Source organism: Vespa mandarinia, chromosome 15 (genome assembly GCF_050613455.1).
Source record: "Vespa mandarinia isolate Hongniang chromosome 15, ASM5061345v1, whole genome shotgun sequence".
Lineage (NCBI taxonomy): Eukaryota > Metazoa > Arthropoda > Insecta > Hymenoptera > Vespidae > Vespa > Vespa mandarinia.
In genome coordinates, this window is record NC_140824.1 from 1,215,001 (window position 1) to 1,233,425 (window position 18,425).

At 35.6% G+C, this 18,425-nt stretch overlaps 1 protein-coding gene and 1 long non-coding RNA gene across 2 annotated transcripts in view; one reads left to right on the forward strand and one right to left on the reverse strand.

Annotated features, from left to right (window-relative positions):
* LOC118444642 (uncharacterized) overlaps nucleotides 1–18,425 on the reverse strand; it is a 232,385-nt gene that overhangs the window by 157,999 nt on the left and 55,961 nt on the right. The window lies entirely within an intron of this gene.
* On the forward strand, nucleotides 3,196–3,841 carry LOC146872512 (uncharacterized). Its single transcript, XM_085661697.1, has 3 exons — nucleotides 3,196–3,281; nucleotides 3,401–3,638; nucleotides 3,718–3,841. Exons 1-3 carry the CDS (start codon nucleotides 3,196–3,198, stop codon nucleotides 3,808–3,810), a joined length of 417 nt encoding a protein of 138 aa, XP_085517823.1. The 3' UTR covers nucleotides 3,811–3,841.

Here is an 18,425-nt window from a genome sequence, read left to right on the forward strand (position 1 = left end):
TATATATATATGAATAGTTCAAGGAAGCACCGACAGGACAATTTTCCAATTTACAACGGTCGACCGATCGTAAAACGTGCTCGAGATCCATTATAAACTGGCAATTACGATCAACCTTGATCTTTGAAATATCAAATCCGAGTTGTTGAGTTGCCTCGTGGACAGAGGCAAATTAAGCGAGCCTCTCTCTCTCTCTCTCTCTCTTTTTCTCTCTTACTCTCTTTCTCTACAAGTCGTTCATATCTCGCGGAATTAGATTACGTATCTCCCGCCGTCCCCGTGATTTATTTATCGGGCTGGGCTGCCGCCTTGAGGCACTGCTGGTGTTTCAACACCTTTTGACGAGCGTATTTACGATTATGAGAATTACACAAGGCAATTAGTGCCAGGTTGCCGGTATAAATATGGATAATTATGCATATTCACCTGTTGCTCGGTTATACCTATATACATATACATATGAATATATAAATATATATACATGTGCGAGTATTCACAAATGAGAAAATTGCGTATCCTAGAAGAAGAGAAAGAAGAAGGAAAAGGAAGAAAAAGAAAAAAACATTTTCACCTAAAAAATTTAAGAAAAGGATCATTGCTCTCTTAATCGCGAAATCAATGATTTAATTCGTCCACAGGATATCGTTAATCTCTCGTATAGAATAATAATAATAGACAAACCTTCTCGCTCGAGATATATAAATACCTCATTTCGAAGAATGAGAGCGAGACGAATTGTACAAAATGCCGTATAAATTCTCCATTTGTTTCACGAATGATTATTTCTCAGAGCAAAGGTAAATAAAAAATAAACAATCTCGTATACGTCGTATGCTTAGGTTTGTGATTCGATATAAAAAAGAAAAAAGAAAAAAAAAATAAAAGTAACAAAAAAAAAACGAAGGAAAAAACAACGAAAGAAAAAAGCACATAAGTTTCAACGTTAAGTTGCTCCTGCAATGAGAAATGCAATGAGAAATGCAATGAGAAAATATCGTTCGTGTTTTCGATCTCTTTCCCTATCTCTCTCTCTCTTTTTCTCTAACTTGAGAGAGCTACTCTAAAGTTCTTTCATTCTCTCTCTAGCTAACAGCCAAGATCGTGAGAAGTACTCCAGATCGGCCCTGGCAGAATCCAAGCGCAGGTACATATCGCGAGAGGCTGTTACACTGAGATCGCTAACAAAGTGAGGATCAAATAATAACACGTTTGGATCGCGCGCGGCTCGAAGATAGATGGCGCCCGACGAGTGAGCGAATAATTTGATAATGGCGACGGCTCGGGAGGAGACGGTGTCTACGAGTTTCGTTCTCTTTCTCCTCCTCCTCCTCCTCCTTCTCCTCCTTCATCTTCTTATTCTTCTTATTCTTCTTATTCTTATTCACCTTCTAGAATCTCTCTAAAATACTGTTCGAAGATCTAACGATCTCTATTCTCTATCTCTCTTTCTTTCTCTCTCTCTCTCTCTCTCTTTCTCTCTTTACCTTCTCTTCGGAATCAACTTCATCTTTGTTTTTTCCTTTTTCTTTTTTTTTTTTTTCTTTCTCTTACACACCACGTTGAAGGAATATTCCGGTACTTACAAGATTTTTATAGACTCTCCCCCTTAATGGCCGGCTGATCGTGTGCCGAAGGTTACCACGGGTGAAAATGAAGCACTACTCTTGGAACATCCTACTCGTTGCGCTGACCTCACCCTTGACACGAATCGTCCTTTACTGAGAGACAGAGAGAGAGAGAGAGAGAGAGAGAGAGAGAGAGAGAGAGAGAGGATGGAGACCGAAGGAAGAATATCGAGAATGCATTTTTACTTTTTTCTTCTTCTTTTTCCTTTTTTTCCTTTCGTTTTATTTTATTTTATTTTTTTTTCTTTTTTTTTTTCCCCCCCCTTTATATATCAAACTCCATACTTGTATACCTTGCAAATTCTTTTCTGTTTAACTTAAGAGAACAAAAAAAAAAAAGAAAAAAAAAGTAAAAATATCGTTACGGTTTGTTAACGATTAATTAACGATTATGATAACGATCTCAAATCTATATTAAACCCTATTTTAAAGGATCAACTTGAAAATGAACTATCCATTTAATTAAGAATATTCCCCCTTCTCTCTCTCTCTCTCTCTCTCTCTCTCTCTCTCTCTCTCTTTCTTTCTCTCTCGGTGTTGTTTATTCGCGTGAGTTATATTCGCGCGAAGGAGATTAAAATTTTCTTCGAAAGGAAGGGCGTTACTCTACGTACGGATCCTCTTTCTCATGAAACCTCGAACCAAGATGTATGTACGTACGTACATATACATATATATGTTTTTATATATGTATGTATGTATGTATGTATGTATGTGGATCGGATCGGAGAGAAAGAGAACCGATGAGAAGGGCACCATGAATATACGTATACGTATGTAGGTAAGTAAGTACTTACGTATGTATATACGTATGTACATAAAAGGGATTTGCAATGAGGAGACTCGAAAGAGAATAAAGATGAAGATATGAGAGAGAGGGGGAGAGAGAGAGAGAGAGAGGGGGAGAGAGAGGGAGAGAGAGAGAGAGAGAGAGAGAGGGAGGGAGGGAGAAAGAAGAACAAGAAGAAGAAGAAAAGGGTAGAAAGATGCTCGCGGCTTCGGAGGATCGGGCATAGGTAAGTAGCACTTATGTTTAATACGTGAGTGTGGATGAGTTGTCTGTCTCGCACGCGATCCTCTCGCGCCTGCGCAGCTCTTTCCTGACCTCGCGTTCGCTAGAACCAATTTCCGCGGATAATACGACCGCGATCTACGAGTGCTTCGAATATTTTCTTCAAGATCCCCTGTCTCTCGGTCCGGTAATAATACATTCAATTTTCTTTCCATATAATATTATCCTCTCGTTATCGTATTCGATTGGACGATGACGATGACGATAACGACGACGACTTCTGAAAAGATTTTAATTTAAAATAATCTCTAATCGAAACAAAATAGAAATCGATCTTCCTCGTTTCATATTTTTTCTTTTCTTTCTTTTTTTTTTCGAGATAAAAAGGAAAAAAAATAAAAGTCGAACGTATCGATTATAAATAATGATAATAATAGATAATTTCACGATAAACAAATTCGGGACATGTAACATTTCAATATACTATAACAAAATATCCAAATTTTCGGGTGAAATTGTTTTGCATACAAATATTGGCCAGTAAAAGGTCAAATTATAATGCTAAATTGTTTCGTGGAAAAACAAATGTACGCATTGTGTATCCTTGCTGTCCTTAATTTACGACAGCATGTTCAACAAAATTGGTGAGAATCTTTTTTTTTCATTTATTTATGTTTTTCTTTTCTTTTTTCTTCTTCTTCTTCTTCTTATTTTTTTATCTTTCGAAAATTGTTTCGAAAATTTGTTGGAATTGATTTTTCAGGCAAATAAATTCAACGACGAGACGATCCTCGTCGCAAGCTTCGTTGAATTTAATAAAATGCATCGAATCCAGTAACGTACCAATTGGGGCCTTAGAGGTATCAAAAGATTTGAGAAATATCGTTAAAAATATTAACAAAGATATAGACCGATCAAATTGGTGGAATTCGTCGTCTTATATTGAGTTATTTATGAAAGGTGCAAAACAGATAATCGATAATATCAGCAGATCTATCACGGTATAAATAATATGTTACATACATGGAATAGAAAAAAATCTAACAATATTAAATATTATTTTTAATTCGTCTCTCGTAGAATCCAAAAACAATCGCCAATCCTCTGTCAAAGAATATCTTTGGCTCTGTTTTATTTCTATCGAATAATTCACCAAATAAATATTGGAATTGAATAACTTTTTACCGAAAGAGAAAATGAATCGTCAATGAACTAAACTGAACTATATAAAAAAAAATTATTCGGAACAATTAAGAAGTCCTCCTAATAATATTTTATATATTTCTAAGGTTTCTAAGATAATAACATTATGGATGATATCAATGATCTCAGTTAAAATCTTCTTTGAACCGATTGCACTCCTTTAATGGCGCCACGAACGAATTCGAGTGCGGTTCTAAAAGAAGATGAAAAAAATATGTAACTAGACGTCAATTAAATAAAATCGTACGATTTTCCATTTGTTATCGTAATTATTTATGAACATACATATATATATATATATATATATATATATATATATATACATACATATGTATGTATATACATATATATATATATATATATATATACATACATATGTATGTATATGTGCATTTAATCAATAAGTAATAATAAAAATTGAAAAAATTAATCAAGCAATCGAATTCTTATCATTCATCGATCCTTTCTTATATCTCGAAACTAATAAAAAATGAAATTGTCGATTAACACGAGAAAATATTTAAGATTTTCAAAATATCGAATAGAAAGAGATAAGATAGAAAAAGAGTGAAAGAGAAAAAGAAAGAGAGAGAGAGAGAGAGAGAGAGAAAGATAGGGATAGAGATAGAGAGTAAGAGAGAGAGAGAGCCGTATGCCGACCGAGAGACGCCAGGACGGATAAAGGTTCATTTGAATTTTCCCGAACAGGATGTGCACCGTGTGCATTTCAATCTTCGTTGGACACCCCAACGAAATATGGTCGAAGGGAGACGAAGAGAAAGAGAAAATGAAAGGAAAGACAGAAAGAGAGAGAGAAAGAGAGAGAGAGAGAGAGACTTCTAGAGAACATATATACGCGAATGGTAGTTTAAGAGCGAACTCCCAGTATCCAGAGCACGTCCGGAGCGCGAAGAACTTATTGTCATGTGCGGAGCTCGTCGAGGCATTTTAATATTTCCGTTGAATACTGGAAGGGAGAATGAAGGTAGAAGAAACGAAGAAGAAGAAGAAGAAGAAGAAGAAGAAGAAGAAGAAGAAGAAGACGAAGAAGAAGACGAAGAAGAAGAAGAAGAAGACGAAGACAAAACGGATGCGTCTTTCGTTGTCTTCGCCACTGGTTTTACCCTTTTACCAAAAAGAAGAAGAAAAAGAAGAAAAAGAATAAGAAATAGAAGGAAAGACAACGACACTTCTTTGTGTCACAAAAAAGAGAGAGGGAGAGAGAGAGACCACCTAACTTCACGGGTATCCTTCTCGAATCTTTTAACTCTTGGTTGAACATATTGCAGGCTCAGTTACAGTTGATAAAATTCACGACACTTTCGCGTTGCGTGCAGAGCACGCCTTACGAGACGTATATTTCAACTCGAGCGAGAAATCTATCAACAGGATTCTCGTTCCGCCATCGTTCCCCTCGATCTACCTCACATCCCCTTCGACCCTCTTCTTTTACATCTCTCTCTCTCTCTCTCTCTCTCTCTCTCTCTGTCTCACTCTCTTCTCTTGCCACCGTCGTTGAATCGACTTCAGTCTCGACGTCAGCCGTAACAAAGTGATTCACGTTTCACGTTTTGCTTACCGACTCGACTACGACAACTACGACGACGACAACGACGACGACGACGACGACGACGACGACGACGACGTACGAGTTCGAGAGACGATCCTCTCTCTCTCTCCCTCTCTCTCTCTCTCTCTCTCTCTCTCTCTTTCTCTTTTTCTTTTCTCTTTATCCTTTCTACTGAATTTTCTCGCGCTCCTTTACGAAAGCTTCCTCCACGTAGATATTATGCGTGCACGGTAGCAAGTAGATTTTTCGAGCATCTTGAGAGGACTTTCAATGATCTTAGGAAGAGAAGAGGAATCCTTTTCAAAAAGGATTCACGTTTTAAGGATGCTTCTGGTATTATACGTGTGACGAAAACGGAAAAGGCCCCGACGTCTACGGAACGAACGCGTTCTGTTTGAAGATCGAAGTTTGAAGAAGAAGAAGAAGAAAACGAAGAAGAAGAAGAAGAAGAAGAAGACGAAGACGACGAAGAGAACGAAGATGAAGACGAAAAAAAATAAGAACAAGAAGAAGATGGTTCAGTCGTGAGGAAGAAAAAAAGGAAGACAAACAGTGGGACCTTCTTATCTACGAAATAATCTCTCAAAGAGGATCTTTCGGGAACAGGTGCACTGCGAGAGCTGTCGGAGTTCGAGCTGTCAGGAGTCACCTTTTCGAGGCTACCTGATATTCATAATAATTCATTTCTAAAAAAAAAAAAAAGAAGAAAAAAGAAAAAAAAAGAAAAAAGAAAAAAAAGGAAAGAAAGAAAAGAAGAACAAGCAAAGAAAAAGAACCCCAATACAGTGAGAAAGAAAGATACATATTCACGTAGTAGGGATAGGTGTTATGTGAGGATAGGTGGGGTGGAGAGGGCCATGGAGAAGCCCTAAATCGATTTGCATATTCTACGAAACGGAGAATGCGTTTTACTCTATTCCTTTTTTTCCATTTTTCTTTTTTCTTTTTTTTTTTTTCTTTCTCTTTACTTTCTTTTCTCTTCGTTCCGTTGTTTCTGACGAATCGTATGAAATAGAAAAAGATTGTCAGATCCTAGGTAAGTATTCACATTAAAGATATTACAACATTGCTATCTCTAAGAAAGTTGACTTTTCAGATCGATTCGTACGATTCTATTTAAAGGTAAAAGATAGTTCGTATTGGTAACTACATAAGTAAAACACCACTGTAGCTAAAAGAACGTTGGTTACATTACGTTCGTCCTGGCACGCGATCGAAACCAAGTCGCAACAGTTTCTTCGTATTGGCAAGGCAATAGTTGCGACAGCCGCTCGTGCTATTTGTTGCCCGCGTTACATAACGAGATCGCGGAACCAATCCTACGAAACTCCGGATAGGATAAAACTTACTATAGGTAAATCAATGTGCAAAATGAAAATGGATCATCGATAGAGAAAATACGGATATACATATATTTACCGAGAGATATCATTTAATTCAATTTCAAGAAATATATACAGGCTGTTCAAAAAGTTTTTGAGATCGAATTTATATTACTGATGTCAAATAAATGAAGAAAAGTTCATATAAACTTATGCCCGAAAATGTTTTACCGAGAAGATATATGCTTTTAAAGATATTTATGATTTATTGTGACAGTTAATAAGAACTGTTCGAAAATTCTTCCCTCCGCAAGTATGCGAACTTTCACATTCGTCGAATCAGTGATTACCACCGAACTCTTTCTAATATACCAATTATATTGGTAATAAAAGTAAATCCATTTTGTATGGATTCTCAAAGTTTATCTTATGTTTCTATCGTATTTTTATGAATGAAATCATTTGGATATGAGTTCATAAATAAAAGCCTAGAGGAACCAAAAAAAAAAAAAGAAGAAAATCACAAAAGAAAAAAGAGCTCGACAATCATTAATTCGACAAATTTAAATAAATCATAAATATCTCATATATAATACCTATGTATGTATATATATATACATGATATATATACACTGACTAAAAACCATTTTATATATTTTACGAATTTTAATACTCTGATCTTTCGACCTCGTTGAACTCGAACGTTAGGAGGCGTGCTCTTTAAGAAATGGATAAATTACATTTACATTTGACGAACAATTCGATATGTAATCAGAATGCGATTAACTTGAGATTTTAAATTTAAAACAGAGTATACGATAACAAACGGGAGCATAACGGAAGGACAAACGTGAAGAGAATTTTTTTTTCGTTTGATTTTTCCTCTCGACCCGTACCTAAAAAAAAAAAACTAATCTAAGATCGAAATGCTTCGGCCAAAAAAAAAGAAAAAAAAAAAAAAAAAAAAAAAGAAAAAGAAAAAGAATATATGCGCGGAAGAGGAGAAGGGGGGATGGGATGGGGGGAAGAGGAGAGAGCTAAGTTCGACGAATAAGACTTCTCTCGGTTCTCGCGCCGGATACGCGTGTGCCCATCGCCCTCTTCCCCTCCCACCCTTTCCCTCCCTACCTCTCTTCTCTCTCCCTTCCGCGCTTCCGGTCGTAAGCTTCCAACGTTCTCATTGCTATGCCTCTCGTATTCTCTTACCCTGGAATATGAAAACGAAATCATATTCTTTGCCGCTGGCTTACCAATGAGCTTGCCTCTCTTTCTCTCTCTCTCTCTCTCTCTCTCTCTCTTTCTCTTTCTTTCTTTCTTTCTTTCTCTTTTCTTCTTTTCGTGTGTTCGTCGTTTTTCTGAAAGTTTAAACTCTTTAAACATTTTGGTATTTATTAATCAGTCATTATAATATGCGAGCATTGTTTCGTTATCTTTTCTTCTCTCCTTTTTTTTTTCTTTTTGTTCCTTCGAACAAAAAAAGAAAACAAAAGAGAAAGAGAAAGAAAAAGTATTTTTTATATATTTTCTTCTCCCTTTATCTTACCTTACCTTCCTTCCTTCCTTCCTTCCTTCCTTCCTCCCTTCTCTTAGATTACCTTAGATGACATCATACCGATATCCCACGGGAATATTGTTGGTTTCAAACGAAGTATAAAGAAACATCGTTGCCCTTTTGCCGTTGAAAATGACCGACCGTTCGACCGTTCTCGACCGTTCGACCGACCCTTGCGATGTCGGCACCGTTCGTCTCAGGGCAAGATGCGATTTCTCAAGCTCGCTCGTTAAGGCGGCAAAACCCACAGCCGTAGCGTAATTGCGGCGATCGTACGTTAGTTAGGTTAATAACTTTGCATTAATAAATGTATTAAGCTCGAATCCAATTACAACCGCACGATGGAGATCGGACGGGCGAGCGAGAGCATCTCTTGGAATATCTTGCAAAATAATCCGTACTGGTGTATATCTATGTACGTAAGAACGGAGAAGATGCGCGCATAATTTCGAGTCGATAAATAACTACTAAGAGAGAGAGAGAGAGTGAGAGAGAGAGAGAGAGAGAGAGAGAGAGAGAGAATTATCCATACGAAATGGAACCGTGTGAACGGGAATTTCGAAAGTAGCTACGAAAATTCAATGATGAATTCTAAATATGGTAACATTTTCTTATCGATGAAATATTCTTTCTTTATAACACATTATCAAATATGTATTATTCTTTGATATTGATTGTAATAATGGATAATTATCATTTTATTACAATAATATTTTTATTTACACTCACACACACACACATACATATATAATATATATAATATATGTGTCATGTACATATATATATATATATATATATATATATATATATATAACAAATTAATGATATAATATATAATAATCTAATATTTAATAATCAATAATATAATAATGATATAATAAAACAATATAATAATATATGATACGTGAGATAAAAAAAGAGAGTCTCGATTTTCCATCGAGATCGTAAGTAAGAGGATTTGAAAAAAAAAAGAAAAAAAAAGAAATATGAAAGGAAGGAGTCGAGAGAGAAAGAGAAAAAGAGGAAAAAAGAGAAAAAAAGAGAGAGAGAGAGAGAGAGAGAGAGAGAGAGGATGCACTGAATGAGCCGACACGCAGGTGGGTGTACAAATCGTGACGGTGCAACGCTCGTGAACTCGCTCGTGACAAGGTACGCAAAGTTAATTGCTAGCGGCACGCGCTCCTAACTCACAGACAAAAGTCCTCCGAAAATTGCGAAAAAAGCTTGTAACGCGGGAAAATGAAGAAGGATGCTAACGCAAAGAGAGAGAGGGGATACTAAATATATATATAGAGAGAGAGAGAGAGAGAGAAAGAGAGAGAGATAGATAGAGATAGTAAAAGAAGAAGGGGAGAGGGAGAGAGAGAGAGAAACGAACGCGTAGGGCGAGCAATTGCTATGAGACTTAGAGCGTGTCACGGAAGGAGGGCGTTACGCACACGCGTCTACACGATTGTGTCACGGATGTCATAATCTTACGTAATTGGGAGTCGGTCGCGAGCATTTGTATGTAAGCCGCACGCATGGTGCGACTCGTTCGCCCGGTACGCACAGCAATTTGCTTTGATTCGATATTGTAAACTATGTCGCTGTGAAATTATTGACGATGTTATTCTATTTCCTTACAAATTATAATATTTTTCCGTTAGTTGTTTTTTCTCTTTTTTCTTTTTTTCTTTTTTCTTTTTTCTTCTTTTTCTCTTCCTTCTCTCTTTTCCCTTTCCTTTTTTCCCTTTTCTCTTTTTACTTTTATTCTTGCAACAATTTGCAAAAGGAGGAAAACAAGAAAATAATGTTTGGAACGAACGATACCATTGAATGCGGACAAATAATTAATTATATATCCTTTCGTTATCATCCTATCGGTATAACATTGTAATAATCTACATTAAGAAATTTTATATATATATATATATATATATGTATGTGTATGTGTGTGTGTGTGTTAATGTAATCCATTTAGGTTAATTAGTATAATAATTATTATTATATGAGAAATGTTAAAATTTTATTTACTTACAATAAAATAGAAGCATTGAAATGAATCAAATTCAAAGTTAAAAGACGGTCAAAAGATTTTCTCCTTCTCTCTACGAGGTCATGCGATTACTTTCGTAATTTGCCCCGATCATATGCCGTGAACGCACCATCCGCGCCCATTATGAAATAACGATATAGATATTCCATGCAGGACATTGCCAGTATTATCGAGCCATTACGATATAATGTGTATATATACATACATATATATATATATGTGTATATATATGTATATATGTATGTATGTAGGTACGTACTCGTTACAATTTGCATTTTCTCGCTCTCCTATTTTTCAATCGCTTTCAAAGCAAAAACGACAAATGTCTATTATTTGCGAACACGCATACTATTCCTAACGGCCATTATACTTTTTCAACCTTAACAAATATATTATTTTCAATAATTATAATAATAATAATAATAATAACAATAACAATAACAATAATAATTATTATTATTATTATTATTATATTATAATATTAATTATAACGAAAACGAGCATATTATTTCCAACGATGATTATACCTTTTCTATCTCAACAAATACCTAATTTCCAATAATTAATAAACACTAAATTTAATAATAATAATAATAACAACAATCATATAGTAAAATAATATCAAGGAAACTTTGTAGATCATTATATTTACCATCGAAATCGGTAAGCAATTAAAGAATAATCAAAGGAAGTGTCGGACCGTGTGCGAATTCTCGTAAAGGTCTAATTGGTCCGGCGCGTTCGTTAATTCGATTTCATTTGTACGCGAGGACCGCCATGGTCGAGGATCATGGTGGTCGAGCGCAAAAAGGATATCGATGGGCGTGGCAAGACGAGGCAGGGGCAATCAATCGGTTAATCGATAGTTCGCTATGCGATCGATGTTGTAGGAAGAAGAAAAAGAATCAAAAGAAAAAGAAAAAAGAAGAAGAAGAGGAGGAGGAGGAAGAAGAAGAAGCAGAAGAAGAAGAAGGTAAAATAAACGAAGAGGGAGTAGAGTTGTTTAGGGAATAATTGTTTAGGATGGCGTTGGAAGTCTTAAGTGAAAGTAAAAAAATAAACAAAAAAAAAAGAAAAAACGAAATGAAGACAAAAAACGTGCGATAAAAAAACGGAGCTGCTTTGAACGACGTTAAAATACATATTTATCTCTCTCTGTCTCTCTCTCTCTCTCTTTTTCTTTTTTTTTCCAAGTCTATACACCCTGAAGACATATATATGTATATAAGTACTTACTTACTACCTACACCCTAGGAAAAAGTGGTCCCTTCGCGAAGGGACGACGAAGGAAGAGTTTTACCGGCTCCCTCGCCTCGAATTAGCAAATCTAACGTAATAATTAAATTATCGCCGTACGACGAACCGAGCAGGTAGTTAAACTACTACTACTACTACTATTGCTACTACTACTACTACTACTACTACTACTACTACTACTACTACTACTACTACTGCTACTCCCTCTAAACTCCCTCCCGCCGCCTACCATCAACCACCATCCACCAACCATCAGTCCCTCTTCCCTCTCAACCCCTGTTACCATCTTGTGCTAATGAAGCGTCGCGGGTAAACGGCGGCAAGAATAAATTTGAATTTCGATTACGTGCCGATGCGTGTTAGAGAAAACTGAGAATGAGAGTGAGCGAGTGAATGAGCCTGTGTGTGTATGTGTATTTGTCTTTATCTATTTGTCTGACTGTCTGTCTGTCTATCTTTTTGCCTATGTATTTTTGTGTACGTGTTGTGTGTCAGAGAGAAAGAGAGAGAGAGAGTATAGAACAAAAAAAGCGCGACCACGAACGAAAACGGATATGAATGTTATTGATGTCTCGTCTCTCTCTCTCTCTCTCTTTCTCTCTCTTTGAGAATGTCTCTCCTCCCCCACATTCTCCATCGTTCTTTTTTCATCGAAGGAACGTAGGTAGGCTGGCCGTTTTCTTTTTCTTTTTCTTCTTCTTCTTCTTATTCCAACGACAACGACTACGACGAAGAAGACGATCGCGGTCGGCGACCGTTCCATACTAAAGCTTCCACTCGATCGTTTTCTTACAGCAAATGATCGTTAAGAACCACGACTTTGCTATGCTAATCCGTGCGAAACTCATCGAGAAACATTTTCGTTATTTCAATGCTCGGTAATAAAATGTAATACCGGCCGTGATAAACTCGCCCTCGCATCGATACGAAATAACCTTTTGCGAGGTTTTATTTTTTTCTCTTTTCTTCTATCTTTTATTTTTGTTCGTTCCTTTTTATGTTTTTCGTCTTTAGAAAGACTCGATTATTTCTTCGTAATAACCTCGACATGCGGCCTGTCTAAAGAGAATAAAAAATAATAAATAAATAAGTCCAATGAAAAGTAAAGAATGATGTTTAAAAAATGAAAGATAAAGTCTAATAAAATAAGAAATAAAATATAATGGCTAAAAAATAAGAAGTAAAATATAAAATGAGAAAGTAACAAACCTGCGTTTGAAATTTTATTTATAATTATTTAGTCGAAAAAAAGATGCGGATATCGATATCCTTTGACAATTAAAATCGAAAGCGACAAATGGCCATTGGTAGCACGATCGTTCGAGAGTCACTTCGAAAATAATAATGCGATACACAACTGTGAATGAGGCTTTTACCGGGCGTCGCTTCGAGCCAATATCATAAACGAAGTATGAATATCTGACATTTATGTCGTTGCATATTTATAGACCTCCTCTTTGCATAATCGGCCCTAAATATACGCACGCGTCCGCGTTAGTTCGTGTTATTTTATAATGGCGTAGTCGTATCTGCCGGTTCATCGAGTTCAAAAGCATTAAATAGAATTTTAGCTTCATTCGATGATGACGATGACGACGACGACGACGACGACCATGATTATGATGATGATGATGATGATGATGATGATGACGCCGACGACGACGAGAACGACATTGACGAAAAAGAGAAAGAAAAATGTAAGAAAACAAAAAGCATGTATATACGAATGATCGCATGAACGATGCAGCGACGACGACACATTATTATTGCTTAACGCATTACCACGTTTTTGAAATGCATCGAGATATATCGCGAAAAGAAAAGTAGTTATATATATATATATATATATATATATATATATCGTTAACGAGAGGATTGAATACATCTAACCGTTTATTAACGTTATCGTAAATAGTAGTATTCGTCATGGGTTTCGATAAAAATAAGCACGAATTTAACTGCCGAGAGCAGAAGTGGTTAATTACAAAACGTGCTGACATTTTGTCTTATTAGTCTTAGAAACTTAAGGTATACATAAGATTTCACGTACCTAGATCACACGACGAGAACGCCTGATATTTCAATCCTAATTATCTCGAAATAACTATCCTAGGCAATTACTTCGAATTGCGTTACTACATGAGGATTCATTTGAGAGAAAGAAAAGAAAAGAAAAGATAAGAAAAAAGAAACGAAAAAGAAGAGGAGAGGAAAAAGGCTAAAATAGGTAAAAAGAAATCTATCTCTATCTGTAACTGTACAACGTTATAAAGTAGGAAACCTAACTCTAAATCTAACCAATTTAATGCCTATCTGTATATGTATATATATATATATACATACCTTATAAACTGTTTCTTTACGATCGTTATAAAAATTACGATCGATACGAACTGTTTAAAAAGCAGAGAAAAGAAAAGGAAAAGAAAAGAAAAGGAAAGAGAAAAAGAAAAAAAAAGAAAGAAGAAAGAATGAGAGAAAAATCGTTTCCCATCTCAAGATCTCATGTAGGAATTTAATTAAAAGACGAATGAACAAACGATCGAGACGATCTTAGACGAACGATCGTAGATGAAAGAGAAAATCACGAAGATGAAACAGTGAGGGAGAGAAAAAGAGAGAGAGAGAGAGAGAAAACGCGTGTCATCGTCACGTTCTCATTTTATATCTATATCTATCTTACCTAAGTAAGTACTTACCTACCTATCGTATATAAGTAAGTAAGTACTTACTTACATGAATATGTCCAACGATACAAGAAGGATCGTGTGTCTCCGTGTAAAAGTTCAAGATGCCGATTGTGAAATCAAATCCGCATTGAGTCGTGCGTTGGTAGGTAGGTGCCAGGGTCGACACGTTCGATTCAATCTCTTATAAACGGCAGGAGGAATCGATCGTCAGTCAATATCCAACCACCATCATCAATAGAACTAACCATTACTACAACCATCACAACCATTGCCATATTCGATAACTAACGTTAACTCTTAATGAACCGTGATCGTTAATTAACGATCTACGGCTACTGAATTTACTTCGTACAGTAAGGACAAACCGCCTCTACCATATGTAGGAGAGGTAAAAAACTGGGGGGGAAAAAAGAGGAAAAAGGAAAAAAAAAAGACTGAAAGAAAAGAAAAAACGTGACACGAGAAATCGTACAACGCAATAACAAATCTCTCTCTCTCCCTCTCTTTCTCTCTCTCTCTCTCTCTATCTATCTATCTATCTATCTCTCTTATTGCGAGTAGTTACTATGTCGCGTCGCCCCCGTTAATTAACACGATCCATTAGAGAAATTACGTAAGAACGCATATATGTAATACGTACGTCAGGACGAAGCATTGTTAAACGCGTTGAACTTATACACACTCGTTTAAAAACCAATTCCTTGAAAATTTATATTTCATAGTGGGCGTTCTTTCTTTTTCTAATAAATGTTTCATCGTTCCCGAATAATCATACCTGACGCGTAATAAATTTAATACTCGAAAATATTTATGAATATTAATTCCAACGATGAAACAATGAAATATCCATGAATAAAATATTAAAATATCTACAAGTATTACTAGATATTATAATATTATTACATATTATACATTATGGAATTATGGTAGACGACGTATCAACAGATATTATATAATATCAATTTTACCTATCGATAAAATTAAGTAATTTCTCGCGTAAACAAGTTCTTCCTTTCTTTCTTTCTTTCATTTTTTTTCTCGCGGTCATCGCATTAATCCTAATCTCTTCATACGATCGAGAATCGTTCAGGTCAGTGCCGTTCTGTACTGTACGATTCCTTTACTACATGACATCCCCTCTTTTTTCTTTTTTCTTTTTTCTTTTCCCTTCTTCTTCTTCTTCTTCTTCTTCTTCTTCTTCTTCATTCTTTTTTTCCTTTCTTTCCTTTTTCTTTTTCACGCAAAGACTCCTTTCGTATTCTCGTGACACCTTCGTGCACAATGCCAACGTACATTCTAAAAAGACTTTGAGTCATCCGCGTCGAGCATCTCCTCCTCCTCCTCCTCCTCCTCCTCCTTCTTTTCCTCCTCCTTCTCCTCTTCCTTCATCACTAAGTTTCATCGACACAGGACGCTCTACGTCTGGTCACGTTTCGAGGCACGAAGTGGATAGCTGCATTACGCACCCTTCGTACGCGCCTCTATGCGTTAAACTCCTATATCCAGGTGTGTACTACTATTCGATAAACAAGTAGTCCGATCACGAACTTAAAACAAATCGCGTTACCGCATATTGATATCGTATTAAATATAATAACGATCGGCGAATCGATTATTATTATTATTCTTATTATTTTCCTTTTTTTTTCTCTCTATCCATCTATCCATCTATCTTTCTCCTTGTCTTTTTTCTTTTTCCTTTTCTTTTTCTTCTTCTTCCTTTTTTCCCCCTTTTTCCAAAACTAAAATGATTCGCTTCTATCTATCTATTGAATAATCCATTGTCGTCGATCGAAGATATTTATAACGATTGATACGACGTAGACGGACTGATTTAATCTGAATAAAATTTCGAATATAATTATTATATATATATATATATATATATATATATATATATAAAATAAATCACGTTGATCGGATGTTACGCTTAATTAATGAGAAATATTGATAATTGTGTATAAGAAGTATGTTTTTATGGATAAAAATTAATTTAGAATTAAAAGCTATTCGTGCTTTCGAAAAGTTTACGCAAAACAATTCATAAATATTACAATGTAATTCATCGTCATTCAAATATTCCGAAACAATGGCGACAATTGTTAATATTGAAAAATCTTTCTAATAGCGACAATAATATTTCCTTAAATATTCTCATTAATTTCTAACCATTAAAATCTAACGAAAATAATCGCTTTTAACGATAATATCGAGATCCGTTTAAAGTCCTAATGATTCTTCCGTATTGACAGATAAAAGTTTCATTATCAGACATTAGTTTATTATTAGTTAAAAGAAACTTATCATTAAACGTGTCTCGTTAAATTTAAATATTTAAATTAAATATCCAAACACATTTAATTATATTCAAAGGGAGTATCTGTACTACGATATTCGTGACTTTCGAAGAAAGCTTTTAAAAGTTTCGTTTTAATGAGAGTTAACTCGAGTTGATATATAAAAAATCAATTTCTAGTGAAACCATTTGAGAAGGAAAAGATATAATGTGAAAAGAGAGAGAGGAAAAAAAAGGATAAAAAAAAGGAAACTAAAAGAAGACAAAGGTGAATAATTATATATCATATGACTATACGAGATGATTTAGACAAAAAGAAAATATATATATACATATATATATTTGAACGGACGTGACTTAGGAACGTGGCGGTAGTCATTGAATGCAGTGTCAACGAGAGAGAGAGAGAGAGAGAGAGAGAGAGAAGTAGTGTCATTCGAGATTGTGACAGTCGATGCGTATCCAGCTATCCACGTGCCGGGCGTTGCGTGCGACACGCCCAGTGCGTGGCTCGTACGCGAGCACATGCGTGCCGGTCGCATGCGAACCAAGATTTATGCCATTGGTCGTAACCGTCGCCTCCGCCACAACAACCACCACCACCACCACCACCACCACCACCATCACCACCACTAGCAATACCGTCACCATCGCCACCACCGCCACCGAGAATTCATTTTCTCTCTCGTAGCAAGGAGAGTAAGATACGATCATTGATACGGTCGATGGTTACCGCCTCTCACCCATACCATGATGGACCACAAACGCCTTAAGGAAAATTCTTCTTACTTTCCATCCTATCCGTTCTCTCCGTCGATTTCTAATCTAACTAAATAAGTTAATAGATAATATTATATTATCGTCTGTGCCTGTGGCTAATCGATTATTTCATTAATTATTAATTATTATCGTACGTTTACACGAAGAACGAACGATAATATCGTATATTATTTATTATAATATCATTTTAATTCATATCCCGTATCTTTTAATTATTTATTTTGGGATAAGATCAATTTAATTGTAACATCATGACGTTCGGGTGAAAAAAAAAAAAAAAAAAAGTATTTATATACTTAAATATCATTATATCGATTTCGAAATAAATTCATTTACATACCATCGTTATAATTATTTCGAGGGGCAGATATATTTAAAGATATATTTAACAATATGTTAGTTATGCATGATCAGAGATAAAATAATATTTAAAAATAATATCAACCTTCCTGTTCGTCATAATATATTATCGAATCGATGTTTGAATTAGATATTCTTGATTAAGATAAGATCAATTTAATTCTAACATTATAACGTTCGAATTAAAATATATGTTTGTAATAATAACGAGTATGCATTTACATACATAGATATCTGTATATCGAATTATTAAATAATATCATTTACATACAATCGATATAATTATTCCAAAGAGTTGAAATATTTAACAATGAGTTAGTTATGCATGACTAAAAAGAGAAAATAATGTTTAAGGGTAATATCGACGTTCTCATTCGTCTTGGAATATTATCGAATCGGTGGATGAGTCAGTCTTCGTGGGTTGCGTTTGAGAAGGGGAAGAAAGGAAGAGAAAGAGATAGAAAGAAAGAAAGAAATAGACAGAGAGAGAGAGAGAGAGAGAGAGAGAGAGAGAGAAGGAAAAAGGAGAAAGGTCGATCGGAGTTTCCGAGAGGTGGCCCTCCCCGATCGTATGTACATCGTCCTCCTCTCTATCCTCCTCTCTATCCTCCTCTCTTGCTCGTCGACGGAGAGGAGGCTTGCCGGATACGCGCTCGCTGCATCTGTAACGAGGGATGAGCTCAAGCAATCGTTGAGAGAGCATTGCCGGTGTGCTTAAAT

Coding starts and splice junctions, on each gene's coding strand:
- LOC146872512 (XM_085661697.1), top strand. CDS start 3,196: ATGCTAAATTGTTTCGTGGAAAAACAAATGTACGCATTGTGTATCCTT. Junction 3,282..3,400: donor CAGCATGTTCAACAAAATTG/GTGAGAATCTTT, acceptor TTGATTTTTCAG/GCAAATAAATTCAACGACGA. Junction 3,639..3,717: donor ATATCAGCAGATCTATCACG/GTATAAATAATA, acceptor CGTCTCTCGTAG/AATCCAAAAACAATCGCCAA.